The sequence below is a fragment of the Nelumbo nucifera genome, chromosome 1 (genome assembly GCF_055504915.1).
Source record: "Nelumbo nucifera cultivar China Antique chromosome 1, China Antique-T2T, whole genome shotgun sequence".
Lineage (NCBI taxonomy): Eukaryota > Viridiplantae > Streptophyta > Magnoliopsida > Proteales > Nelumbonaceae > Nelumbo > Nelumbo nucifera.
The window spans coordinates 26,400,548-26,424,016 of NC_142649.1; the positions used below are offsets into that span (position 1 = coordinate 26,400,548).

The 23,469-nt window shown below is 39.0% G+C and overlaps 1 protein-coding gene and 1 non-coding gene across 5 annotated transcripts in view; one reads left to right on the forward strand and one right to left on the reverse strand.

The window, feature by feature from the left end:
* Positions 1-1,808: 1,808 nt before the first annotated feature.
* The window catches only part of LOC104609641 (P-loop containing nucleoside triphosphate hydrolases superfamily protein), a 66,464-nt gene continuing 44,803 nt past the window's right edge, over positions 1,809-23,469 (reverse strand). For all 4 annotated transcript variants that reach the window (XM_088896261.1, XM_088896262.1, XM_019199820.2 and 1 more), the window contains 9 exons: positions 20,995-21,054; positions 7,814-7,893; positions 6,081-6,409; positions 5,896-5,987; positions 5,668-5,797; positions 3,265-4,451; positions 2,833-3,137; positions 2,340-2,504; positions 1,809-2,270 (listed from right to left, as the gene is read on the reverse strand). In XM_088896261.1, coding sequence (XP_088752387.1) covers positions 2,150-2,270; positions 2,340-2,504; positions 2,833-3,137; positions 3,265-4,451; positions 5,668-5,797; positions 5,896-5,987; positions 6,081-6,409; positions 7,814-7,893; positions 20,995-21,054 — 2,469 coding nt within the window. In that variant the 3' untranslated portion in view covers positions 1,809-2,149. The remainder of the gene's footprint in view (positions 2,271-2,339; positions 2,505-2,832; positions 3,138-3,264; positions 4,452-5,667; positions 5,798-5,895; positions 5,988-6,080; positions 6,410-7,813; positions 7,894-20,994; positions 21,055-23,469) is intronic.
* On the forward strand, positions 20,409-20,511 carry LOC148803023 (U6 spliceosomal RNA). Its single transcript, XR_016081680.1, has one exon. It is a non-coding gene; the product is annotated as a U6 spliceosomal RNA (small nuclear RNA).

Consider the following 23,469-nt stretch of genomic DNA (forward strand, 5'->3'; position numbering starts at 1 on the left):
AAGGCACAACACTGAATGAAAGATCTTTATGAATAATATTAAATAAATAAAGCAAACGGAAACCACAAATGCAGAACAGTGAAGTAGCAGAATCCTCATCTTGACTTCTTGAGCTCCAAGCAAGCCCACTATGCATGGACATAATGTCAGATTGGTAGTTTGGTACCTCTCTCTCTCTCTCTCTCTTCTTTCTTGTTTAATATATCTTTAGTGCATAGTTAATACTTAGAATACAAGGCATCTAACACAACAATGTATTCACGCGTCTAATCATCATCATCATCTGAAAAGATATACACATGGTCGGGACTGCGAGTAGGATGTCCATCAACAGATACCAAGTACTCCACCTCAGAATTATGTGGAAAGCTATACATTTAATGATCAGTTGATAGTAATGGGATGTTAGATCTCTGGGTATTTAGAATTATGATGATAATCAGTTGTTAATGGAGAGCAAGAGGAGCGTCTTTGGTTACCATCTGCAACTGCTTCTTTCAGAAAGGGATATAGAGCAGAAGGGTATTGGCTATTGGGGATCGTATATAATCCCTCCACTCTTTCATTGGAAATGAATGCCTTGTCTCCTTTAAACAGGTGAAGGGAGCACCAGAAGTAGCACTGGCAAGCCTGTGGACTAGACAGACCTGCTCCTGTTTCCTTCTGTAAGCAAATTATATGGAGGCCTGCCATCATCTCCTATGGAAGATGAATTATTCAATACCATGTAAATTTCCTTCTTACTACTGTTGTCTGGTGAAAATGATGCAATTATACTACTTGAATATTATGATTTTTTTTTGTTTTATTTAAAACATGCTTATATAGTACCACAATATGATAACAATTTTAGAAAGAATATATTGTTCATGATTGGCTAAAGATAAATGGTATGATCTTTTTTTCCCTTGATATTTGTTCTGGAAAGACTACTGAATTCATTATTCATTGTTCATGAGACCATATGGTGGAAATTTGACCCTGTAAATAAAGTGATGGAGATTAGATTGGAAGGAAAAGGATCAACATCAATATTTCATGGCTAGAATGCCTGGTTGTTGCAATTGAACATATCCAATCGAAAAAGAAAATACAGATAAATGATTAACAATCGAACATATCCACTGATGATCTCGAACTCGAACCTCTACTGTTTTCTAGTCTAGCAATACCTTGGTGTAGATTGTTTGTTTAGATGTTGATGGTTTTCCCCCCTTCAACCAAGATGAACTGTTAATGGCGTCTACTACAAGTTTTGGACAACATTACAACTAAATCACAAAATGACAAAAATATGCATACATCACCCCTTAACTTTCCATATTTACTCAAAATTCCTATCGTCCCTTGCAATTCGATCCACCCATGACCCATATACAAGACCAATGAATTGTTCCTTTTTTTATTTCAAATTCACTGTTACTAGTTTTTTCTCTACCACGCGAAATCCTTGTTCACCTTTTCAGGTAAATTGTCCTCGCAAAAACCAAAAGAAAAATGTAGACATATGTTTCTTCTGCTTCTAACATTTTAGCTCCTAGATAATTTAAACAGTCTACCAAACAAAAAAGTAACTTAAATGCAACTTCTTGGAACTTGTCACAGGCCATTTGGTCTTCATGCTACATGACTGTAACTCTCAAGGCAACTACCCGACATGTTATTTCTGAGATAATTTAAACACTTACAAACCTTGTTGATTTGTTATAGACCATCCGGTCCCCTTTTTCATATGCTACATGTACGTTTGCTCATATAAAACCTCTTTGTTTAAGAAGGGGAAGTGATAGAACTGCGTATAGTCCATATTAAAGAAACATTAATTGGCTTGACATCAATAAATAATACCTCTGGAGAACATTAAAAAACAATGATGATACTCGTGATTACATTGGAATGGAGGGCTAAACCAAATAACTGCCCAAGAAATTTGTTCATTCAATATCTTAACAGCAATATATATACAAAAGCTTTGCTTGGAGAGGGTTAAAGGCAAAATTACATCCATGGATGGGAAGGTACCATTCCCAGTACCTCTTTTCTTCAGTCTTGGCATCTGGGATTTTAGGATCTACCCATAACAGGGTCAATGACCAAAGTTCACTAAGTTTATTCCAGCATCCTTCATTTCTCCAAACAGGAGTTATTGTTAGCTGACCTCCATGTCCAGTGTTGCTTTGCCATAGTGGCCATATTGAGCCAACAATGACAAATCTTCAGGAGATAATGTGAAATCACAAGTACTCAAGTAGTGCCGAGCAGCCCGGGCCCTGTGAATAAAGATGAGTCAGCATCCAACGATGTTTTGGCATGTAAGATTTTGTTTAACAAGAACATACCTGCGGCTTTTTGTCCTATTGTTTTGTGATGAACGAGAAGCTCCTAACCTCGAAATCTGACCCAGGGAAGACATGTACTCATGGAGCGCATCACTTTTCAGAACCGAGTAAGATCTTGGAGGAATCATTGATTGAATTGTATTATGGAGATGCAACATTATTTTGCTGCATTACAAATGCAGACAAAAGGTAAATTACTGGATGACAATAAATCACACATTCAAAACAAAACCCCCAAGTAAGAAGAGCAGATGCTGAGAAAAAATTATGCCCATTTGTAGAGCTCCCATGCACCACAATAGTGCTAAACAAACACTTGATCATTGGATATGGCATTTTTATCTGGAGATCATCTCATTAACAGGAACATCTCTATGATTGATGGCCATCCATGTCAACCTTTTCTATGCTTTCTTGTTGTCAGGAAGGGTAGCGGAGCATAGTTATGGATCACAACTAGATCTTTCTAAACTCAAAAAGATTAGCTCTTTACCTTGTCGCAGAAACTTTACTTGGTCGCCCAATTTCCCAAAGCCGCCTGCTACATGAAGTCTGATTTGTGCTTATATCCTGTCTGACCAGCTTACCCAAAGCCATTGTGTTAGTTGCACATGTTAACATCTCCCAGGACAAATCCAATCTGTGCTCAGAACCTAAATTAGATTCCACAGCAGCATTTTCCTTCTCAAAAAAGCAAAGGCCATGTTCTGCAATTGTTGATGTCATATCCAGTTGGTCATGGCACCAGCAGAATGCATCAGGTTCCACACAAGGCACCATTGGTGGAGCCAAAGAATCCTGCAGAAATGGCTCATTAGCAGGGTGACCAAAAGTCAACACTATTTAGAAAAGTCCACCACCACCACCGAAAAAAAAAATTAAAGTTATCCTAACACAAAATTTTGAGAAGCTAAAGATCCCTTACACTAATAAGCAGTTGGCAGTGACGAAGCAGTATGTCAGCTTCAGAAAATAGATTGGTCAATCCAGATGCAAGTTTTACAATCTGATATACATGATTATGTTCTGACGTAACATAGGGTTTCAGCTCTTCACGACAGCTACGTAATTTTTTCCATGCCTCCTTGACTGGATCAGATGCAAACCTAAAACTTTTTATGAATGTGGTACCCTTGTAGAAATCCATTCGGCTACACTCATCCATGACTTGATATCCTCTGCTTACAGTTGCCACATCTTCATTTTGAGAATCCCCTATCTCCTCATCTCCTTGAACAGACACTGCGTCTACATCAGAGATATTTCTCAATAGGGTTTCTACATTCTTATCTAATTTAGCTGTAGTATCTTCTATGTTTTCAACACCCATCAAGGACATGCTTTGAATTGACCTGGCATTACTTGTAGAATCTGCTTCTGCCATTACAGTAACATTACCACAAGATACCGTCCCACACAATAATCCCCCTCCACTGATTTCTGTTTCAGGAACAAATGAAGATTCCGGTACACATGAAACATCAATTGATTTGCATGTATCTTGTTGATCACTTATTTCTAAACATTTATGGAGATTTTGTTCTGATATTTCCCCTTCAGAATGATGTAATTGACAAGTGGCAGATGGGTCTAAGTAATTATGAGTTGCTGCTACATGAGAAGGGGACCTAGCAAAGCTACCTGGTAAGACTTCAACTCTTGGATCTTCTGACACCTCTGGAAGTTCCCCATCTAAGCACTCATCTCCAGATGGGGAAGACATTATTGCATTGTGTCCCTGCCTCACAATTCGCCGAGTGAACGTAACTGGGGAGCCAGATGAATCGGAGTCACAAATCCCATTGAATTGAGTCGTAAATATATTTTCATCATGAATGGAGCAATTTCTGAGCATCACTTCCTTCTTTGCCTTGATACTGTCTATTTCGTTGTTGCCCACCCCAAAGGCATCCTCAACTTCCTTGAGTGCTTCTTCCTCCACATCCATTAAGCCTTCATTTTCCTTCATCATGGACAATGACTTGGTGATCTCATTCTCCACTAGCTTTGATAATTGAGAAGAAAATTGCCAAGGGATTATCTTTGGCAAAATCCAATGCCCAGCCTCAAGATCAAATGGCAGTTCTCCATATGCACAGTGCACTTTATTGCCTGAACAGTTCAAAAGACTAAATTACAAATCTCAGCAGTGAAATATAAATAGCAAAAGGAATGAAATTTTAATCAAAGAAATGACTGAATGTACATTCATATGTGACAGATGCCCATAGTCTATCCATAAAAAGATCATCGCCAAATAAATCCACTCAACCATCTTTCAGTTTGTACTTTTGGGTTTACTAATATAAGGAAAGAATTTCTGTATTCTTTATGGTCTTAGGCTCTTAGTAACAGCAATAGATCTTCCATTTTCCACCCTACATGAATAAATAAACACCAATGTTTTAAAACATGGAGGCGTGACGCGAGGCGTTCCACTACCTAGAGGCGTGAGGCGTAGTTCAGAACGCAAGAGGCGTAAGCCTCCCAAACACAAGGAGGCGTAAGCCTCCTTAAGGGGGGGGTTAGGAGGAGGATGAAGAGGAAGGGGGGATCTCATTTTTTCTTTATTTTTAATAAAAATCTTTTACATTAAGAAGAATAAAGATGCATTTCGACAAGACCCCCCCCCTAACTCAAAAAAAACAAATTGGGCTGCATCGAAAAGGGGGAGGGGGGGTAGCCCCCCAGCCGAAGGGGCAGGTGGCAAACCACTTTCTTTCCCCTTATCTTTTCTTCCCTTCCCTTTCCTTTCCTTTTCTCTTTTTTTCTTCTCTTTCTTTTTCTTTCCCTTCCCTTTCTTTTCCTTTCCTTTTTTTTCTGTCTTTTTATATCAGATGTCCATGAGGCGTACGCCTCAGAGGTGTCAGCTCCTCTGCCATACGCCTCAGGGCGTTTTGGGAGCACCTCCATGCGTACGCCTCCCACGCCTTTTAAAACACTGATAAACACAAAGTGCTTGCTACTTTGCTTCAATCAAAATCAACATGACATTTTCCCAAATCAAAAGTCTGTTCACTCTATATTTATAATAGTAAAGCCTGTTACTTTGCATCACAAACCCAAAAATACTGAGGCATATATTCTTTGTTAAATCTGATTAAACATTTCAAGAGAAAAATGCAAAATGACTCCATATTTTGTATTTGTCTCAGTAACAGGAATCCCATGATTGTGATCTGCAAGGAAAAATATTCTAATTATGAAACTAATAGTTAAAACATTTTCATGTGCATGACTGGCAAAGTAGAGGGGCAAAAAGATGACAATAGTTGAGCTTCTATAGGTTTTTAAAGTAACATGTATTTATTTCTCTCTAGTCATTAACCTTGTTGATGTCTTTTTCCCTGGCACCAGAACTGGAGCAGCAGCATGGTTTTCCGAATATCACCTTGGCAGCATTCAATAAACCTCTCTATTAGTTGTGGTTGAACATCAGCTTTTTCTGCAGTACAAACCTACAGAGCATTTAAAAGATATGAATCCCAAAAACAGGGTGGAGAATTCCATATGAAAGATGCTGAGAAAAAGCATAGAAAGCTCTGAAAGTTTTTACCATGTATATGTGAGAAAACAGTTCCTTCGGTGATGGAATTGTAAAAGACACCTCTAGTCTATCCAAATGATCTGGCAGGAGAGGATCCTCACCTGCAATTGACCAAATTAGCATTCTGAATAACAAAAGGTAGAAATCTAGAATGTGACTCAATCTTAAAGTTCCTAATTGGCCAGAACTCTTACAATTGCTTGTTAGTATAATTGGACGCCTTGCTTTTTCAGCAAATTGTTGTATTGCAGAAACAAAACCACGATCTTCATCAAAAACGATATCTACATCCTCAAAAAGGACCAATGTCTTTCTTCCACCATGAGTAGATGCAGTCCCATTCTCCTTATAACCATTTGCATTATTTGCAGACTCAATCATTGTATTCTCCGCTTCTTCCTCATCTGTTGAGTTCAGTTCAATTACCTCACTGTCAAGCTCTTGGGATGCTCTGCTATGTAGTGGAGCTGAGGAAAGTCCCAAGATAGGATTCTTCAATGAGCCCATAGAATTCTTTGTTGACCTGAAGAAGTGTGAGTCATTTCATCAACAAAGAAGAGAACAAAGTTTCTTCAGGAATTAAGTATATGTTCTATAATGTTTCACAACTTACTCAGGTCACATAGCACTACAATTTGAACTCAGAATAGGAACCCAAAAATATATGGCAGGCAAGATAATATTTATGTCTTTACATCTCAACAAATATGTGCCTCCCTGCTTCTTCTATCTTCTGTTTTTTATGTATTCTGTATTTTTTTACTAGTCACCCAAAACCATTACATCTGAATCCCCCCATCAATCTTCCCACAAATCCTTCCCAAATAGAGCAGACTTCAAGCTATATATCTCTTCAGTCAATCCAGTGATTTAAGAACACAAGACACACAAAAAAAAAAGCACAAAGGGCATTTTGCACCCAAGGCACGAGGCAAAAGGCAAGGCACAAAGTAAAAAAAAGATCAAAAATTGCAAAAAAAAATGTAAAATTAAAAATAAATTATGAAAATGTTAAAATAGGCATTAATTAGAAATGCAAACTTTAATTTTAAACTAAATATTTAAAAAAAATGTATTAGCTCAAATTAAAAATGCAAATAATAAAATCAAATATAGCATATAAAACATATTCACGTATGTCAAACTTTCAACTTCATCATTTCTTTCCAAATTGCACTATTTCAAATAGGCAATATGATGTTAAACATATCTTATTCCTAATTCTACAAGCTTCTTTTGTGCCAAGCCCTTTAGAGGCAAGCCCAAACAAATCCATGTTATGGTCTAATTTCTTAATCCCTACAAAAAAAATGGTTTTATAATTTTTATTATCTTTTACTAGGAAGAATGAATGAATAACATTAGCAAGTTCGGATAGAAATAAAGAGTGTCATTGTTAAAACAAAACAAACAGATGTGTCTGAATGTATTTATAGTTTTCATAGTGTCATTAGCAAGTTGAATTCATAGTTCTCATTAAAACAAATGAACAAACAAATTAAACAGATGTGTCTGAATGTATTTATGCATGTGTTGAGATAGTATCATATACCATGTCATTGTTATGTAGCTATTTATTATGCAGCTCGAAAAATAAAGAGTCCCATGTCCCATAATATTCACCTTAGAACATAAAAACACATATAGCATTACCGTGTTTTCAGGAAAAAATTGTTCAATACCCAAAAGCATTCATAAGTAAATATTCGATCTGATCAAGTGGTCAGAAGTGTTCAAGCTGGTTGACAAAAGGTTCAATTGAACATTTTGACATAGTCTATACCACTTCAAACATAGGTAAGAGGAAAAGGCTTTAGAGCTGAAAAGCATGTAAACAACTTAAGTACAGCCAATAAGAAATCATTAGCCCAAGAGAGTACATTGCAAGCTTTAGAACACACATTCATTATGGAATGTTTTGCTATACCATTTAAATCTATGGGATTCTACTGCCTCTTTGAACTTTTCCTTCATAAGAGCTCCATTTCGCCAATCAGATGCACTGACCTAGCAAAGCAACAGGTATCATTTTTCATCAATACTATACTTATTAAATTATGGTTAAATTGTTAAACCTTTAAAATATTCAAGTTTGAATTATCAGAAACTGAAAAAATCACATCACAGATGAAGTAATGTCATTATGAACAATTCAATTAGTACCTAAGGTCCATGAATCAGGCCCTAAAATAATTTAAAACAAAAAACAATGCATCTCAGCTAAATGTCTAACATCATAAATGGTAACAAGACTGCTAGATAGAAATAGAATCTCAATTCTAGTTAGAATAGGTAACTCAACCACGGCTAAGCTAATATCTCTTACATGGAGGTCCCGAAATTCAGTATCTATGGTTTATAGGACACTTAAAATTTAGGAGGAATTCATCCAGAGGAAATCATCTACCAAATCAGAGTTTAGATTTTCAGCATCCAGAGGAAACTCCTTGTTCCATTGGATTCCTAGGTGAGCCAATTCCATTTTCTTTCAAGAAGGTTTTGAGGATTAAGCTATATTGGGGCTTTTCATTACTGAAATAAGGGTTTTTGTACATATTCTTAAGTGACCCAATTGAAGGTACAAGTATTTTTGGGTTTTATTGTACTGAATGTTGGGAACTGGAACTTTGAACTTGCATATACCCACCATTTTCTATACCAGTGTAATAATACTTTCACTGTTATTATTATTAATTGGGGGGACAGAGGGATTTGGTGAATCTAGTTACATTGGTATTCCAGTTAATTAGAAAGAACCAGAAGAATGAAAACAAAGATAAAAGACATGGTGCAACACTGGGTGGCCTCATCTGTGATCTGACACCATAATAAAGGTACAATTGGATTCATAGTACAAGGATAGGTAGTAAACAGGTAAATTTGACAGGCATTCTAAAACCAAGTTATTTTCCCATCCTTGAAAAGTTGGTATTTCTCCTGCTTTGATAACTTCCAAACCTCCCCCTCAAGCTTTTTTAATAGGAAGTGTCTGAAGCAACATTTGTTAGGCTCAGAGAAAATAATCTTTTGAGAAACAAACCCTGAATCTACTCCACCTTAGGAGAAAGCCATCTTATGGATCAAGTAGTCGACAAACTCCCATGATAAATGGTTGTAGAATTTAAAAAGAAAAATCTATCTTGCACATAGTGATATGAAATTTGATCAATGTCATGAGGGAAGATAGGGCAGGGTTAATAATGGACTTGAGGGTAGGGAGGAGGAAGTGGCAACTCATTTGCTGTTTGAGAATGATATCCTTCTTTTTTGCAAAGATGATCAAATGCTTTTGTTGAAGTTTGACCTGCCATAGAATTCTGTCTTGTTCGTTGACTGTAGAGTAAAGTAGACAGCAAGAAGTAGGAGAGGAAAGAAGAAAAGAGAGAAGAGAGAGAAGAGAGAAAGGCTGGTTCGAATTAGGGAAAAAAGTGAATCCCTTGATTCGGCCAGACCTGTTATTATATTATTAACTTATTGGAAAAGACTTGAGTGCCCTTCTTTAAGTAAGAGGCACTCGAACTAATATAACAGTACACATCAGCATTCTCAACAAGTACAAAGACTGAAATACCCCTTCACTAACACCACTAACACTCCCCCTCAAACTGGTGAGTATATATCATATAATCCCAGCTTGTTACATATGTAGTCCACTCTCCCCCGACTCAAGCCTTTTGTAAACAAGTCTGCCCACTGGTTTCCCGTACTAACATATGCAGTTTCTATCACCCCATTCAGCACCTTCTCTCTCACAAAATGACAATCAACTTCGATGTGCTTGGTTCTTTCATGAAACACTGGATTGGAAGAGATATGAACCGCTGCCTGATTGTCACAATAGAGCTTCATTGGAGTACTGATGTCATATCCTATCTCCTGTAGAAGGTTCCTCAGCCACACTAGTTCACAAGCAGTATGTGCCATGGCCCTATATTCTGCTTCTGCACTGCTTCTTGCCACAACTGTTTGCTTCTTACTTTTCCATGTTACCAGGTTACCCCCCAGAAAGGTGCAATAGCCTGTGGTAGATCGTCTATCAGACATAGAACCTGCCCAATCAGCATCGGTGTATCCTTCTACTACCAGTTTTCCACCACTTCTGTACAGCAAACCACGACCAGGAGCTCCTTTCAGATACCTCACAATCCTTAGCACTGCATTCCAATGTGGGACCAAAGGTTTCTGCATGAACTGACTCACCACACTAACCGCAAATGAAATATCTGGCCGAGTAATGGTTAGATAGTTTAGTTTGCCTACAAGTCGTCGGTATCTGCCAGGCTCTTCAAACACTTCACCTATATCACTGCTCAGCCTCGTATTTGTTTCCATAGGTGTCTCAGCCGGTTTAGTACCCAACAATCCTGTTTCTTCCAGTAAATCAAGCACATATTTCCTCTGGCACAAATTAATGCCATGCTTAGATCTTGCTACCTCTATGCCCAAAAAGTATTTCAACTTGCCAAGGTCCTTTGTCTGAAAGTGTTCCTGTAGGAATGCCTTCAATCTATCAATGCCCATTTTATCATTCCCAGTCACAACGATATCATCCACATACACCACCAATATTATTTTACCTGTCGAAGAGTCAAGACTGAAGACAGAGTGATCAACTTGGCACTGTTTCATACCAAACTTCTTGACCACCTCACTGAACCTACCAAACCATGCTCGAGGGGACTGTTTAAGTCCATAAATAGCCTTCTTAAGTCTGCATACCTTACCATCCTCCCCCTGAGCAACAAACCCGGGTGGTTGCCCCATGTAGACCTCCTCGAGCAAATCCCCATGCAAAAAGGCATTTTTGATATCGAGCTGATGGAGAGGCCAACCAGACATAGCTGCAAGAGAGATGACGACACGAACTGACCCTATCTTAGCAATCGGGGAGAACGTCTTCGTGTAGTCAATGCCATAGGTTTGGGAGTACCCTTTGGCAACCAGCCGCGCCTTCAGGCGCTCAACACGACCATCTGGCAAGTACTTAACACTATACACCCACTTACAACCGACAGCCTGCTTCCTAGGAGGAAGAGCGGTGAGATCCCAAGTGTGATTATGATGCAAAGCAGAGAGCTCTTCTTCCATAGCACGGCACCACTCTGGAGAGGTAAGGGCTTCCTGGACATCCTTAGGAACAACCACGGAGGATAACAAAGATATGAACTAGCGATGGGAAGCGGAGAGGTGGGTAAGTGAAACAAAATTGGAAATAGGGTGAAGGGTGCAAGTACGCTTACCTTTCCGTAAGGCAACAGGAAGATCTAGGTCGGAGGCTGGTGTCGGAGCTGGAGCTGGATCTGTCGACGGTGATGAAGCTGGAGGAGCTGCAGCCGGTACACGTGGGCGATGTGTATACACGTGACGGATGGGTGGACGGTCAACCAATGGTGGCACCGGAGGCAAGGACGTAGGCATGACTGGAACCAGAGGAGGTGGATCAGCCACAGGAAGAGGAAGAGGAGGTGGTGATGTGGGGGAAGCAGCAGCACTGGACCCCACGAAGAACGGAGTAGACTCGAAGAATGTAACATCAGCACATACCAAGGAACGACGAGAACTAGGATGATAACACTTGTACCCTTTCTGAGTTCGGGAATAACCAAGGAAGATACACTTCACGGAACGTGCATCTAACTTGTCAGTCCCGGGACTCAGATTATGAACGAAGCAGACACACCCAAATACCCGAGGAGAAAGCGGAAACGAAGACATTTTGGGGAATAAGACACTAAAAGGAGAACGACCATCAAGGATAGACGTGGGCATCCGATTAATTAAGAAACAAGAGGTGAGCATTGCATCGCTCCAAAAAGTTTTGGGAACATTCATGTGGTGCATGAGGGAGCATGCCGTTTCTACAAGATGGCGGTTCTTTCTCTCAGCAACCCCATTTTGTTGCGGAGTATAGGTACATGAAGTTTGGTGTATAATGCCATGTTGATCCAAGTATTCTCGAAAAGATGAAGACAAGTATTCACGACCATTATCAGAACGGAAAATTTTGATGTGAACACCAAATTGATTGCGGATCTCAGCATAAAATTTCTGGAATATGGAAAATAATTCACTTCTTTCTTTCATTAAATAGAGCCACGTCATTCTTGAACAGTCATCAACAAAAATAACAAAATATCGGTATCCATTATATGACATCACTTTATAAGGACCCCAAACATCTGAATGAATTAAAGAAAAAAGACTCGACACACGGTTATCGACCCTAGAACGAAAGGGAACACGATGGTGTTTCCCAAATTGACAAGACTCACAATCTAAAACAGAAAGTTGACTCAATGAAGGGACTAAGGACTGCAACACTTTCAGCGAAGGATGACCAAATCTACAGTGCCACTGGAGAGGAGAAATGGATGGCTGAAGAGCCGTTGACGTTCGTCCACCACCATCAAGATAATACAGTCCACCGGCTTCATGCCCTCCACCAATCTTCATCCCCGTCTTGAGATCCTGAAAAACACACATAGAAGGGTAAAAAGTGATGGAGCACTTAAGGGACTTGGTCAGCTTACTAACAGACATAAGATTAAATGGAAGCTTAGGTACATATAAAACAGAGGATAGGGATACAGGGTCTAGGTCAACATTACCAACACCACAGATAGATGACGTGGAGCCATTAGCAAGGGTAACAGATTGTGATGTTGAGCAATGAGTGAGAGATGAAAACACACCTGGAGTTCCCGTCATGTGATCGGAGGCTCCAGAGTCAATAATCCAGGGGTTGGGTGTGGATGCCAAACAAGCCATACCTGAGTGTGCAAAGGAAGCTGTGTTCTGCTGCAACTTGGATTGAACAAACCTCTCATACTCATCACGAGGAACACTCACCATCTCCTTGCCTAGACCATCTGAGGGAATAGAAGGCATCGGGTCAGCTGACCGTTTCTCCTGTGTAGAGCTAAAACTGGTGTCACTAGTCATGGCATGGTTGGCCCACGTCGAGGGAGGACCATGTAAGTCATAGCAGTAGTTAATGGTATGTCCATCCAAACCACAGTGAGTACACTTCCGTGGACCCGAGCCACGTCCTCTACCACGAGCTCCCCCTGAATCTCTGCCTCCAGTACGACCACCACCACGGATATGTGTAGATCCACCACTACCACTCCTGCCAGGCTGGGTTCCTCGAGTCCCACTTCTGCCACCTCGGCCTCTTGACACTGCAAATGCTGATTTATCGGAGACATTAGAGTCCATAGATCCAATGGAAGCCCTCCGAAGACGAGCAAACACCTCCTCTAAAGATGGAAGAGCAGATCCCCCTAGTATCTGGGCTCGTACAGGTTCATACTCAGACTTCAGCCCCACCAGAAACCGTGTCACATCAAGCTGCTCTCGCTGTTGCTGTTGAACTTTGACATCTGAAGTGAGAGGATGATAGACATTTAACTCATTACGGATATTCCTCACATTGGCATAGTACTCCTCAAGGCTCTGATTTCCCTATTGCAGATTGAAGTATTCCTGATACAGTTGATATACCCTAGTGGTATTATCCTGCCCTGAATACAGTTTCTTAGCATGATCCCACACCTCTTTGGCTGTGTCAAGAAACATGAAGTTCACACTGATTTTGGGTTCCATACTGTTCCACAACCATGTAATGATCTGTGCATCTTCCTGTTCCTAGTCTTCATACTCCTGAGAATTAGCGGGGGGTTTCTCCTCTCTTATATGCTTCACTTTCTTCTTCGCCTTCAGAAAAACCTCTACAAACTTGGCCCAAGGGACATAATTCTCTCCATTCAGTTTAATGGAGGTCATTTGGACATTCAGGTAGTCAGTAGATATCATGACACTAGGTTTACTATCACTGTTATCTGCCATTGCCGAACTCCCTTAATTCTGAGCACTGAGTTAGGAGCACTACACACTGCACACTACACACAGACACTTCACCGAAATCTGCACACTGATTTCAACAGCTGAGAACTGCAACACCACAAACCCTACTCACCGAAATCTATACACTGATTTCAGCAGTATTAAATGCTGAAAACTACAACACCACAACCCTTACTCACCGAGGTCTACACACTGATTTCAGCGATATCAAAAGCTGAAAACCACACTTGTAACACCACCAACATTAATCCACAACTATAGGAAGCTTCACCATTCAGTAGACACTATTGCCATTCGAATCACACACAAACCAGAATAAACCCTAGCATAAACCCTAGCATACTGCAATCTGAAAACCCATCATGCGAACTGTACTACACCTCTCATGTATTCCAAAAAAAAATATATAAAAAAAACTTTACCTCATCACCTGAAGGCCAACCATATGAAGGGCTGAGACACCACTGCACCACACATACCAGCCCTAACTAGGGCTTAGAAACCACAGCAACCAATCACCAACGACACAATCGGAGGCATAGAGACCTCCTAGGGAAGAGGGCGATCACTCCTTTTCAGCCCTTTTCCCAGTCTCCAACTCACAACTGAGAACCCCAAGTGAAACCCTAATTCGAATGCGCAGAAGGCAGAATTCTAGCAAGTCTGATTTGGTGAACCTAGCTCTGATACCATGTTGAAGTTTGACCTGCCATAGAATTCTGTCTTGTTCGTTGACTGTAGAGTAAAGTAGACAGCAAGAAGTAGGAGAGGAAAGAAGAAAAGAGAGAAGAGAGAAAGGCTAGTTCGAATTAGGGAAAAAAGTTAATCCCTTGATTCGGCCAGACCTGTTATTATATTATTAACTTATTGGAAAAGACTTGAGTGCCCTTCTTTAAGTAAGAGGCACTCGAACTAATATAACAGTACACATCAGCATTCTCAACAAGTACAAAGACTGAAATACCCCTTCACTAACACCACTAACAGCTTTGAAAGAATTTCAGGAGGAAAAATCCTTTGATATAGGTAGGCTGTAGGGTATCTAAATGGCCAATGAAATATTTAGGCTCCTTTGGGTGGGAACCCTAGGACCACCAATTTTTGAAATCCAGTGGTTAACAGGATAACCAAGAAATTAGATTCATGGAAGAAAAACTATATTTCCCTAAGGGGCATCGTTATTCTTATTAAATCCACGCTGGCAAACCTCCCCATCTATTTCTTCTCAGTATTTAAAACTCCAATATCAGTGGCAAAGAAATTAAAAAAGTTAAATGAGAGATTTCCTTAAGGAACCTGGGGATACCAAGAGGGACCGTCTCATCAAATAGGACCTAATCTGCAAAAATAAGAGAGAAAGGGGGTTGGGAATTGATAGATTGGTGCATAAAAATTCAGCTCTCCTTAGTAAATGGCTTTGAGATTCCCACTCAAGCAAGACAACCTAATGGTACAAAATAACTGGCACTATTCATGGCCAGATTGTTAGTGGCTGGGATGCCAAGGCAACCGTTGACCTATAGAGCAACCCATGCTTCTCCTTGGAAAGACATCCCTTTGATGTATCCTTCATTCCTTCAGCATGTTCACTATGACTTTTCCAATGGCAACAAAGTGAAATTCTAGGAAGACCTTTGATGAGGAGACAAACCTTTGAGAAAGCTTTCACCTACTATCTATGCCCTATCCTCGTTCAAGAATAAACCCATTTCCCACTGTGCCCCCTTTTCTAGATTGGATCTTTCTTGGAACTTGGGTCTTAGAAGGCGCTTTAGGCACTTTGAAGAGTCTCAAGTTATTGACTTCACTACTCATTTAGAGGGAGTTCTCCTTGATCTCTCAAAACCCAATTCCAGAATTTGGACTCTTTCTACCTTGACTTCCTACCATTGCTCCTCTAGTTTTTTGGTCTTGCAACCACCCCTCTTGCATGCTTTTCCAGATAGGTCCATTTGGCTTGGACCATCTACTAACCTCCTTCCCTTCACTTCTAAAATATGGGAGAGGTTGTTTGCTCTTTTCAGTTGTAGGTGGTCTCATCCAGGTGATGATTAAAGCCACTTCAGGACCCCTTTCTTCAACCCATCCAAGAAAAGAGAAAAGATTATGTGGAGATGCACTAGGGGAGCAATCCTTTGGTCTGTATGAGAGGCAAGAATGTGAGAGCTTTCAAAGATTTAAAGTCAATTTTAGGGCCAACCATGGAAAATATCTCTATAAAAGTGGTCAATTAGATAAAACATTGGAGCTGTTTGCAGCTTTCACCAAGGATGGCATCCTTAGAGAATGGCAGATGGTGGCTAATTCTTCTTCCTACATTGAGGCTGGTTTGGACTGCCTAATATTATACCAAGTGAAGCTTAATTTCGATGGCTGTAGCATGAAGAACCAAGGAAATTCAGATATAGGAGCTTTTAGAGATAGTCAAGGAACTTTTTAGCCCTCTATTCTGGACCTGTTGGCATTGGAAATTCCACCAGGGCTGAACTGCTTTCCCTGTTGCAAGGGCTTAGGCTAGGCTACCAAAAAAGAAGATTAAACTTGAGTAACTTGATAATTAAAGGGGTTCCTAAGGTAGTAATTGGATGGTTGAGAAATGACAGGCAGAGAACATGGCATCACCAGCACGATTTGAAAGAAATCAAGTGCCTAGGAAGGGAAATGGTTATCTCCATTCTATGGGTACATTAATCTGCAAACAGCATAATTGATTCACCGGAAAAACAGAGTATTAAGGGGGAACAGCTTTTTTGGGGGGTGACATAGTTTTACTAGAACAAAACTTTGGGATAGGTGACATATGCAAGCCTATAAAAACACCAACTAATATCATTCTACATATTATTCTTTTATCACAATTAATAATGTTCAAGTTACCAATCCAAAAAAAATGGTCAACATCATGAATCAATGGATTCATTGGCAAAAAAAGTACTCCAAGAATATGCCACCCCTCAACAAAACCCCTTGGAAACATTTATCCAAAAAAAAACAAAACCCCTTGGAAAGGTGAGCCAATCCCCCTAAAACTTTCCACAAGCTTCCTGCTAAGACTTACCAAAACGTTTTTAGGAACTTCCTAGAAGACTTATCAATTTGCCAATTTGTAACATGATCTCCTCCATACCACCCTTGATATGACAGTAATAAATTTGGTGTTGAAACGCCACCAAAGAAATGCATCTCTGCAGAAATCCTATACTGCTTCCATGAAAAACTTCCTACAATGGGTGCTCTTATTTAACCCATCATGAAGTCATCCTTCTCCAGGATTTTATAACTCCACATATGACCAACAAGCCTGGAAGGCAATAAGCTACTCAACCCAATTGCAATCCACATCTGGAACTCAATTAAAGCAGATGGCCAAACATTTACTATGGTCAGAAGATTAGTTTAGGTTACTTAATAGAGAAATTGGATTATCTTCAATTTTTTCAATCCCTTATGCTATGTTTGGTTTGAAGGAAAAAGTAGGGAAAGGAAGGGAAATGTAGGGAAACCTATACATGATTTGTAAAGGTTTCCCTACTTTTTCCTTTAAACCAAACACAGCCTTAATGCATGAATATGGAATGTCACCACAAAATTTGTCTATGAATCAGATCCTTCCATAAGTTCTTCAGTACAAATAACCACAGACCTGTAAGAAATGCAAGACTAAGGAGAATTTGTCATCAAGCAATTCCATGGGTCTTTACTACAGATTTAGGAAAGTGTAACAAGCCTTCTAAGTCTGACTTCTATGATTTATGGTCGCATAGCAGATCTGGGTATTATAACATATTTTGGAGTTATCAATATGAGAAGTTGAAGAAAGAAGCTTCAGTACAAGTGTTGAAGTTTTCAATGGTGACTGGATCTTCAAGGAAGCTCTTCTATTAATTTAGGGTCATTAACTAAGATCCTAGAAGTAGTAGCAGCCTTTTAATTAATTTGAGTCCTAATCTAATTAAGATTGCTTGTAGGTTATTTTAGTTTTTATTTGTCATTTATTTTGTTTTATAATTATATTGTAGTTAGGAGTCCAAAATTAGAGTTAAAATTGCTATACATGTCAGATTAAGATTATAATAGATGCATAGGTAGATCTTATGTGTTGTTTTTTTTTTTTTTTTTGCTCTGAGTTGTGTAATTGGACTTTTTTTTAATTAATAAAGAGGAGTTCTCTTTTCAGATAAGAGTTCTGATCTCAAAACTCACACATTTTTCCCCTTCATATTATTTTATTTATTGCTCCACAGTGATGTAAACAGTACACATGAACAGCATCATGTTCAATAATACTTGATTCAGCTTCAATTTTCTTCCATGTTTAATTTTCAGTAGCTCTTACATTTTATCTTCATTACTAAAATTATCCAGATGAATTAAACTACAATTTATTTAACAAACGTAAGCTTGGCCTCAAACAACCCAAATGAGTTGTTAACTTCTAAAACAACTCAAGTGTAGTTGTTCACTTCTAAACCTATCAAAAATATAAAAAACGAAAAAAGACATTACCCAATGTTGGTTCCAGATATCTGGGTTCTTGGGAGGGGTAGACTGCATATAGTCCTAACCTTTGGCAATGTTTGTCGTAAAGTGGCTGCCCTCAGAATCAAATCCACATTCTCATGCTTGCCAGCTCAAAATGTTACCATAACACCAAGTAATGGCCCCTATCTATCAAAAAATCTACAATCCAAAAATTAATAATAATAATAATAATAATAATAATAATAATAGTAAGGAATCTTTTGTTTTTCTAGGGTTTCTTTATTTTGGCATTTGAAATAGATGACTTGACCAAGATTTCTTCATTTCAGCAAAAACTGATAAATTTATCATAAACGAAGTTCAATATACAGGCTCTCAAAGGGGCAAAAGGAAGGAGGAGACATCAATCCAAATGAGATGTTGGAAACATGTTGAGTAGAAGGAGAGAAAATAGAAGATAGATAAGGCAGCTATGGTAACTAGTTTGCTGTTACCTGTGGTGGACGTGGATCAGATATTTGAATGCCTTGATTTGGTGGTGTGTTTCTTGTTCTGTTTTAGTTCTCTTGAGATCAGTAAGTATTCTGTGGGTTGAAAGTATTATTGTAGTGTTTGTGCGGTGCCAGCTGGTTTTTGCGTTGGGCCACAAAGTCTACAATATACAGGTTTTTTCTTTATTTTAATATATCTTACTTACTATCAAACAAAGTTCAATCTTTAATAATGCCCACCAAAGCATTGATATTGCCTATAGTTGCATTGACATATCAACAATATTCCATGGACATCATGCAACTCCAGGGATTTTTATTGGTAACTAAGAGAATACTTTAAGGATCAAGGATACAAAAATGATTCAAACAAACAGACCAAAGAAACAAGGGAAGCAAAGAAAAGATAGGAAAACAAGATGAGAAAAATAGAAGCCACAAGGTTAGTGACCTGCATATGATGAACATACTATAATGCTCTCTAAGAAAGCAGCACATATGACGAAAATAAATCCAGCTCCACAAACTTATGTCCCTTAACACCCAGTACTAAAACTAACCCAGAAACCAAAAAATTCCAAATCACAGATTCCCTACTAATCACAAAGAGAATATTTTACTTCTGCCTTGTATCTATCTTTTGACATTTCCCCTCCCCCAACAGCTGCACAGTCTAGAACAGCTAATTTAGTGAAAGCAAAATCAGATTTTTAATCGACTTCATCATAATTGTCTCATTAAACATCACCATCCTACAAGACAAGCTCTATCTTCTGGTTTCAATTTCTCTGTCTTCATCTTCTGAACAGCCATGCAGTAATACTAAAAGCACTCAACCGCTTTTAGTGACCTCCAGATATACAAAAAAAAAACTAATTTTATACTCAAATTGCTTAGTGATAAATTGATTCCATGTGTTGGAGAGTAAACTCCAGTGAGGCAATGGTCAGTCCTCCAAAGGTCCAAGGCAATGGCAGTGTGAGATCATGAAAAAGATGAGAGAAGGGAAATTGGAACAGTAGCAGGAGAATGAGGAGAGGAGGAAAGAAGGAATATGGGTTCTCCCCTCCTAATGGGTCTGATTGGTGTTTTATTAATGGATCACCCTGTTTAGATATGGGGACCCAATTTATAATATTTTGGGTCTCTCATATTGTAGAATTCTCCTACATTTTGTCTTTTTTCCATTTTACCCTTTAATTACTATTCTGGAATGTTCTAACACTTAGCTAATGCAAATGGCCCTCAATTAGATAAATAATTGGTCTAAAACAGTCCGCTCTGACCCAGGTTCAACACTGGGTCAGCCAGGTCAAAGTACTTTTGTAACCCCATTGTCTTACACCATGATATATATATATAAAAGCAAAAACTGGTCTTTTACTCAAATTGCTGAGTGATTAATTGATTCAATCATCTGATCAGTTTTGTGGTCAACCACTGTAAACCTACTTGGCCCCATTTTTGCATCACGCATCAGTGCTATGTCCTTATCTGAAGAAAACTGTTTATTTCTATCTTCAATCCCCAACATACCATCACCCAAGGAGAAAAATCATAAAACCAGTTACCAAAGTATGAAGATTACCAAGACCTCCCTCTAAGCCACCTCATTCAATAGATATCCCCTCCACTGGCCAAAAAAAATAAATAAATAAATACTTCAAGGATTATGTTTCTCCAGTCTCTTCGGAGACATCTGATAAAATTGGAACGATACAGAGAAGATTAGCATGGCCCCTGCACAAGGATGACACGCACAAATCGAGAAATGGTCCAAATTTATTCATCAAAAAAAAAGGATTATGTTTCTCCAAGTGCAAACAATAAAAAAAAGTATAGGTGGGAGACACAGCTTCAAATTAAATGGTAGATTTGGTGGCAAATGAAATCTCAGTATACTTCAAGGAAAGCCTGATATTTGAGTCTCCCAAACAGATAATTCAAGGATGACGCCATGGTATAACATTAAACAGGAAAATGCATGTATATTGGCATGGGAATAGCTTCTTGGCTTCTACAGTGTACTCAAGGATGGCATGGTGAAATGATATTTAATACTAAACATTTAACTGATGCATAATCATGATTGTCCAAATACATGCATGTAAACAGGTGTACACAGACATATATGCTTATATATGTGTGGCAATGTTTAAATGCATCTTAAAGTATTTGAAATAAATCAAATAATAAATGACCTAAAATCCCAACAATAAACTCAAGTTGTACCAACAATAGTATGTGTTGCTTTAAGTTTCAAAACTACCTCAATTACTTGAAACCCTTGTTCTTCAGCACAGGCATAGATAGCAGCAGATTTCCCACACTGCAGAAACAAAAAGTGATAAAACATAAAATAAACAACCAATACAAACCAGTAACATTAAAGGATGAATCGATAGTGTCTCAATTGCAGTACAATAAATACAACAACGAAAAGACAAGCAACAACTACATAACTTTTACACGGTGCAATGTTTCTTTTAAACTAGCAGCAGCTTTAATGTTGAGATGAGGCAAAGCTAGAGGCTGATTTATGCAAGCTAGGTATGATTGACATCTTTACCCAGCTTGATGGGGAATGTTGAGATGATTTGTTTTGTTTTATTCTTGCTTACTTATTGATTGTTGTTTTTATTTTTAATTCTTTATGTATTGGCAGCAAATGGTCTTTATTATGACTTTTTAATGTAATTGGATAGAAACATTGCTAGCAAAATGACTTATTGGGTGAAATCCCTGAAGGCCTTTAAGGACTTCTCGGTTGACAACATCATGAGAAATTAGAAACTTGTAGCCAGCTCTTCCAGAATAAGGAACACTATTAGCATACTGCATACCATGGTCTCCTCCAGCCCTCAATTCCATCAAATTAAACTTTGATTATTGCAGTTCGGGAAACTTGGGAGCCTCTAGAATTGGGGGAGTTTTCACAGATGCTAATAACAGCATACTTGCCCAGTTTTTAGGACCTGTAGACCATGGTGACTATTATACTCAGACTGAACTCATAGCGGTCAGCCAAGGGATAAGACAACCCTTAACAAATCTTGTGGTGGAAGGAGACATGAATGTAATTGTGGGGTAGCTATGTTGAGAATAGGTATTTGGCCAGGGGCATTATTGTCTTTGCATCCTATTTGTATTTGGGTGCCCATATAAGGGCACAAATATAATTGTTCTTCATTGATATAAAAAGAACTTTTGGGTGTGAACAGTAACACACCCTCTTCTCCCATAACTCTCTTATTCCTCTTCTCTTCTCTATTCCTCTTCTTCTGTTTATCTCTTCCTCCCTTACTCTTACAACTTGGTATCAGAGCGGGAAGGAATCTTGGAAGAGCCTTTTTTGTCAACACTCGAACTCAGGAAGACCTGCTGATGTTAGACTGCCGCTGGATGACATCAGCAGTCCGTACAGGCTCTGACAGCAACTCTTGAAACTAGCTCAGTTTGCTGTGCCCTGATTTTAGGGATTTTTTGGTATGGTAATCATCTTCATTTGATGCTCCTATGATTTTTTCCAGTTTTTACAATCAAAAATTACAGAAAAATACTGGTTTGATGTTTGGATTTTTTTCCCCTCCATTTGAGGTTGGTGCTTGCTTGAAACCTGTTGTTCTTGGGTCGTTTGACCCTTCTGGAGGTATAGGAAGTGGTTCCACATTTTTCTGAGCCCTAGTTTTTTGGGAGACTTTATTCTCCTCATATATTGCCATCAATTCAATTTTCGGCCTCCTATTGGACTCCAACCAAGTGTTGCCCTGTTTTAGTGGGTCTAGTGTGTGTCAGTTTGTTGTTGCCTTGCTGGAGTTTTGTAGAGCTGTCAAGAAACCTATCCAAGTCAAATGGAATTGCCTAAGAGAGCAAAGATTGTTTCCAAGTGCTCTCGGGCAATGTTGATGTCTCTAGTGGTATGATAACCACAGTGAAACTTGGTGGAACCAACTTCCTAGAGTGGTCTCAATCAACCAAGCTTAATATCGAAGGTAGGGGTAAGCTAGGATTCATTATTGGCAAGGAGGGGAAGCAGAAACCTGATGACCCCAAGTTTGCCAAATGGGAACAGGATAAATCTTTGGTTATGTCATGGCTGGTGTGTTTGATGCAGCCTTATATTGCCCATAGCTACATGTTCCTCTCCACTACCAAGGATGTTTAGGATCGTGTTACAGCCATGTACTCCCAGGCAAAAATTGCAGCTTGAGACTACCAACTCTAGAGAGAAGCCTATAATATGCGTTAGGGGAGAAAATTGTAGCCATGTATTTCTCTTCCTTGCAATCTCAATGGGAAGAAATGGACCATCTGGAGGCCTTGGAATGGAAGAATCCCAAGGATGGTGAACAATATCGAAAGCATGTTGTAAAGAACCAAGTGTTTGATTTCCTGGCAGAGTTGAATGCTGAGTATGATTTTACCTGACAGCATACCTTAAGTGCAAATATCGTTTCTCTTGCTATGCATAATCCTTGGTACAAATAGAGGAGAGTAGAAGGGGTGCAATGGTGCAAACTTAAGTGGTGGACCATTTTGCTTACATGTCCTCCAAACCCAAGCAAAGTGTAAGAAAACAGGGTGTTAATGAGTAAGCCTGATGAAGTGGTATGTGAATATTGCAAGAAGCCAAAACACACCAACGACAGGTTTTGGAAACTAAACCCACATTTGAAGCCTGAAAAATTTAAAACAAAGAAGGGAAATGCTCATCTTGCTACTGTTGGAGTTGATTGTCTTCCTA